Here is a 6,000-nt window from a genome sequence, read left to right on the forward strand (position 1 = left end):
TGAATTGGGTTTCAGCCAGAATTGGTGTGCATGTCGATGCTGTTCTGATTTCACTTTTTAGCCTGATTATACCGTGCACACAAGTTTTAAGGCTTGTTTTAGTGAAAATGTGTGGACTAGAATTGTGCAAATGTGTGGTATGTCCTCTTTCGTAGACTTCCAACTGCTCCTGTTGTGCCCTGACCGAATCTGTTCTTTTTCTCCAGTGCCTGCCCAGACCGAATCTGTTCTTTTTCTCCAGTGTCTGCTTTGTTATCTGTCTTCCCTTAGTTCTGGTCCTGTTTCCTGTTATCCCTTCCTTGTTGCCCTGATGGTCCACCAGTTCTCAGTTCACTGCATTGGTACATGTTGTCACTTGTCTCTACCACCCGTAAAGCGTGCTGCCGTCATTCTTCCTTCAGTAGCTCGCTGAGTGCACCCAAGTTTTCTTTCAACACGCTTAGTAAGCCCCCAAACCCGTTTGATGGGTTGTGTTTGTGTGCTGTCGTAGGATAATGTCCCTGTGGGAAAGCCAGCTTGTGGGTCTCCACTGCATCCCCTCCAACGGTGTGCTCCCGTCTGCCCCGCAGGTCACAGCCAGCGAGGCAGTGAGCAGGTGCCTGTTGGGGGCGGGCAGCCCCAGAGGGTGCGACGAGCGGAGCCCCGGCAGCACTCTAGGGAACGTCGGGCGGCAGCGGCCCACAGGCACCGAAGCCCCCCCAGCGAAGACGCCCACTAGGCCCGGGGGGAACAAAGAGGACCTGATTGCCAAATGGGGGGGCCCCAACAGGCTCCGAAGGGGGCTGGGTGTGCTGTGCGTGTGACACGACAGTATTTGTTTTGTTTGGCGAGGATGAGGACTCCCCTTGTGCGCAACGTCGCGCGCACCCTTCCCCGCCTGTCTGGTCGGCCCCGAACATTGCCCCCCCCCCCGGCTGCTGCGGCGAGAGGAGACCGCGCGGGGGGAAAGAAGACTCCTTGTTCCTGTTTGCAGACGTTGCCGGCGGCTGTGTGACGAGGCTTTTATTTTTTTGCCCGCCCGCCTGGGAGGCATGGCCGTGCTTGCCAGCCAATATGCAAGGGTGGCGGGTGGTCTGGGCGACAGAAGACCGCCTTCCACCCACCCGACAGGCTTCGCCGCCACTGAAACAACATACGTGCTGTGTGTGCGCAAAGGGCTCCACGCATGGGGGCCAAGCAACGGAGCAGAACTCTGGGGAGGCCGCCACTGCGTCTTGTGGCAGTGCCGGGGGGCAGGAGGAGCTGTTCCGCTGCTGAAGCTACAGCTGCTGCTGCTGCAGTGGTGCACCAGTGCTGCTGCTGCTGGGCACTTTTTTTTGAAAGGCCCTATTGGGGCACTTTTTCTTTATGGCAAGATTTTTTTGGTGACTGCGGGAGGGCGCCCCGTGAGCGACGGTGGTGGCCAGTAGTGGTGCCACCACTGGGTGCCCTCCCAGCACTGTTCATGTAGGAGTGTTACTACATTTTGAAGCGAAGGAGTGGATAGCTCTTTTTCTTTTCTTTATATATTATTGTATGTGTAGTATCTCTAAAAGCCAACTGTTACGAACAACATCCAGAGGCACCTTGATGTTCCAAACTGTGTCCGGTGTGCACACGTGGTGACGGCAGAGGAGCTCGAGGACCGCCGTGCTTCTTCTTCTTCACCCTTGCAGGCAGACACGGGTCAGTCTGGGCGTGCTGCTGCCGCCGCTGCATCTCACACTCTTTGTTTCCCCCTTCCTCCTCTTTTCTTTTTTCAGTTCTTTGGCGGTGTTTCGTCTCGTGCGTGTGTGAGCTTGTCCCCGAGGGACTGCTCTGTCTGTGTCGACTGTTTGCGGGCAACCTTGACACGAAGTGGGTCCCTGCTCTGACCTCGCCACCCAAACTCCTCTGTAACATGATGTTGCTACAGCGAGTGTCGCAGTGCATATTGTCTCTCTCGCATTGGTGTCCCCCCGGTTTCAGTTCTCTCCTTGCTGCCGAATGCTAGGTTCTAGGCCTTCAATGCGGCAAGCACTGATGCACACTATTTAAGCCTGCTAGCTAAGCCAGCGAAAGTATAAAACGAGAAATTGTGATTGTGAATAAGGGCCTTCTGTGTGAGTTTTGATTTGCCGCAGCGTGCACGGGTTGAGCCTGCAGGATTTGTGATGTCTTTCCCGAGACCAGGGCCAAAGCAGAACATGTGCTGAGAGATTGTGTGCAGTGCAATTCTCGAGAGTGGGTGCTCTTGTTGCTGTGTCAGCATGTTTGGGGAAACTTTCTTTGAGGGACAAAACACAAAGCGGGTGTTGTGTACTGCGGACTGAATTCTTCTTTTTCTTTTCTACCTTTTGATGATTATCTTGTCTGTGGCTTTCCTGGGGTGAATGCATTGTAACTCTTTTTTTTTTTTTTTCCTGCTCTTTAAAATTGCCAAGACATCCACAAAGCCGATATATGCAAGTGCACCAGAGTTCCCATTTTTTTATGTATGTTTCATTTTGGGTGCGCGCGGGGTGCAGCATCGATGCACTGTCGCTGCCAACATTCATCAGCAGATTTTATTTTCCTGCCCTCTCCCATTTCTTAAATGATTTTGATGTTTCGACAGTCTTTTTTTCCTAATTTGGGAGAAGGTGTTTTGGGAGTTTGAAAAAAAAAATGGCCTAGTCAGGACAGAGTCTGGGAAAGGCAGAAGAAAGCCATTGGGGCCTTTATCAGGCTTTTCATTTTTTTCCCCCTCCTTTTCCTTGCGACAGGAAGACAAGATTGTGCTTGCCAAATGGCTATTCAATTAACCATTTCGTCATTTTTGACCAGTCTTCTCTGAAGCATGACTCGGAGGACGACCTACCGAAAATGAAAATGCGCGCATCACTTTCAGTTTGTATATATATATATGAGAATTTGTTTTCCGCCTTCGTGTGACATTGAGTGAAAAGGAAGCAGAGAGGGTGATGATTTCAGGGGTGCGACCAACACTCCACAGAGGTTTGGAAAGTGGGCTCGCGATGCAAACGCAAGACGGGGGCAGTGTGGGCGTGACGCAAGGGGGGCCGAGATATTTGGGCGCTTTACTACTTCTGTTGTCTGCAGAGGGATTGAGGGAGAGAGCTTGGTGTGGCATGTTATAGGGAGGATATATTTTTGCGGCGGTGAAGCGCACGGCAAGTACGGAAGACCTCTCTCTCTCTCGGCGCATTTTTTCAGTCCAAGTGCCTTAAGTTTTTGTTTTCTCGGAGCCTCCCCGGGCCGTCTGCTGCTCCCACAGGAATTCTCATTTCTTGAGTGTCATTACATGCCCATGTCGTGAAGCAAAAGATGGTTGTCTCATGTATGTTTCCCGTTCTCTGCCTGCCTTCACTTCGTTTCCCCCTTTCCAGTTTTTGTGCCCAAAACTGTTCTGCGAGCCGCGTATACTCTGCCTTTCCTTCATTATCTGATATTTTTGGTAACCTGAAAAGTATGATTTGGATTGCTGGGTGTATAAATTAATAATAAATGCAAGCACTAGGTCTACCTGGGTCTCCTTTTTAACAGCTTTGATTTGAAACTGGCTGTACTGCGTGTTGCGTTGTTGGCTCTCTGCTGGGGCTTCTGTCTTTTGAATAGCTCATTGTTCAAAAAATTTCCCTGGTCGGTGGATGCACGCGGTACACTAAGTGGCTGCTTGCACAGTGCAGCCTGTCAGCATTGCTTAGGACCTTTCATGTGTTAACATGCGCCCTAGTGTTCATAGGAATGTACTGAATGCACAAGCAGGTGAGTGTTTTCAGAAAGGAGGATGTCATGCCGGATGTCCCAGCCTATGCTCACCTAATCTGGAAAGCGACCGCTGGACTGAAATAGGATTTTGGATTTTGCACAAATTGAGCGGTCCTTGCTTTGAACGTTTACAGTGGCATCGCCTACATATGCACACCTGCAGCTTTTGCTTGTTCAGTCTAATAAAATGCGGCTTGCTGGCTTTGGTAAGCGGCAGCACAGCTCATTGGCAGTGTTGAGAGGTAATATCCTTTTTAGGATTCTAAATAAAAGTTTTCTGGCCAGTGAGGTAGCATGGTTGACTTATATAAGGTGCACCAATTAAAAAGTTTTGCACCAAATAAATTTTTTTTGAAAGGTTAGTGTTCTTTAGCAGACTGCCCCCCCATGCAAGTGATTTAAGGCAATTTGCTTTTCAAACTCTGGGCTTGCATCAGCTACAATTCGTGCAAAGTAGGGCTTCCGAAGCATTTGTAGATCCCTTCAATTGATAAATATCCAGTCGAAAATTTTGAATTGCAATGACCTACATGAACCCGTTTTCCCTCTCTATTCCGCAACAAATGTGTCGATTGCCACAACAACATAGCAGAGGTTAGTTTTTGTTTGAGTTGCCATTGTGCGGCCGCTTATACCCACTCCGTGAGCTAATGCTTTGAGAAACATGGTTATTGTTTTTGTATTGCATTTCGGTGTTGATTGCCCCCCACAAAAGATGCTGGGGTCATGGATCACGTAGTTGACAAATGCCCGGAATTAGTTTTGGCAGATAGTCTATCAAAGTGGGTTTGCAGCCATTTTCCTTCGGAACAGCTTCAGGGAGTGAGTGTCCTTAAAGGAGCCATGACGAGAAAATCCAACTTCATTTAGTTTGAAAACTAGGATTCAGTATCTCACTCAGCTCCATTACAGCCACAAAAGATGTTTTTTTTAATGAAAAAAAAAAAGCATTTAAAAACTCAAATTTTGCGCCACAGTGACGTGTTATGAGCAAGAATGACGTCATACGGGCCAACAATAAAACATAATTTTCAGTGCGTTAACTGCACGTTAGCATTCAAGTGATGCAGTCAAATGGAACTAGAGGCCCCATTACAGACGTTCAGTCGTGTCGTCGCGACAGGTCAATTAGGCGGCCGCCAATCGCACAAACAAGGTTCCGTGACATCATAGAAAAGTTGCGGGAAAGTGGCTAGAAGGTCGTGACTGCTTCACGCGTTTTCTTTAATATCTCCGTTTGTTCGAAGATTGCGATGATATTGGTATCATTGTTATCGGGACTAAGCCATCTTTTTAATAAACCCAACTTGTATTGTCTTCATGGCTCCTTTAATGCCTCTAGTGGAAGTATGACTGGGTTTCTTAGGTTTTTTATTCAACTTCATTATTTTTAATATTTTATTTTTGAATATATTATGGGTGTTACTGTGTTTATGTAGTGTCAACTATATAGAACTGAAAATAGTTGTAATTATTAGGTGGTAAAAATTAATCCGGAGCCTTCCGCTACGGTGCGCCTCGTAGCCTATGCAACTTCAGTGTGTTAAACACCGTAATCAATCAATCAAAATAGTTGTGGGCGGTTTGTGAGTAGAGGAGGCAGAACAATACCAGTCACTGTTTTCTAAAAGTTTTCTGTTGGGAGGTCAAACAAAAAAAAAGCTGGTGCACCCATTTTTTCCAGGATTTAATCCTCTGCGGTCTGTGTATTTTGAAGTAAAGGACAGACAAAAATTCCCAACTTGTACATATTTTTGGTTTTGTTGTTGGTTTGTTTTTATACAGGTTTCTGTGTTAATTACTTTGACGAATTATGCCTACTTATGCAATTATAGCGATTAAATGTGAACTTTGCCAATTATGCGCTTGTACAACTCTGCTACGAGTTGACCAATGAAAGAAGCATTAACTTCTGCATGGTTACACGATTGCCCCTGCAGTTGAACAGTGGTTTTGTAATTCAGAATGCTAAATGCAATTGCAAGTATATGCCTTCATGTGGTTGGGCTAAAGGTAAGGACAGAATTCCATGGCTGGTGGACGGCAAACAGTCCCATGGATTTCGGCTCTTCTCTTTTATGCTTGTCTCGCTAGTAGAATGTGCAACCAAACTGCAAAACAAAGATTTTTCTGGGTGGGTAATTGAATCGTCTGTTGCATAGCAAAATGCCTACAATAAATCACTGCAGCTCTTAAAATCACTATTATGGGGCCTACCTCTGGAAGCACATAGCTTGTTAGGCGGTAGCTGGGCACAAACTACGGAGTGTG

The 6,000-nt window shown here is 47.3% G+C and overlaps 1 protein-coding gene across 11 annotated transcripts in view; it reads left to right on the forward strand.

Moving 5' to 3' along the window:
* The window catches only part of Larp4b (La-related protein 4B), a 56,320-nt gene extending 52,837 nt beyond the window's left edge, over positions 1–3,483 (forward strand). For 10 of the 11 annotated variants that reach the window (XM_077699642.1, XM_077699644.1, XM_077699643.1 and 7 more), the window contains one exon: positions 570–3,483. In XM_077699642.1, the coding sequence (XP_077555768.1) occupies positions 570–718 (149 nt within the window). In that variant the 3' untranslated portion in view covers positions 719–3,483. The remainder of the gene's footprint in view (positions 1–569) is intronic. The other variant, XR_013322562.1, reaches the window with a different exon arrangement.
* Positions 3,484–6,000: the final 2,517 nt, after the last annotated feature.

Source organism: Haemaphysalis longicornis, unplaced genomic scaffold (assembly GCF_048455015.1).
Source record: "Haemaphysalis longicornis isolate Haplotype H1 unplaced genomic scaffold, Haemaphysalis longicornis Haplotype H1 scaffold_2, whole genome shotgun sequence".
Taxonomy (NCBI): Eukaryota; Metazoa; Arthropoda; class Arachnida; order Ixodida; family Ixodidae; genus Haemaphysalis; species Haemaphysalis longicornis.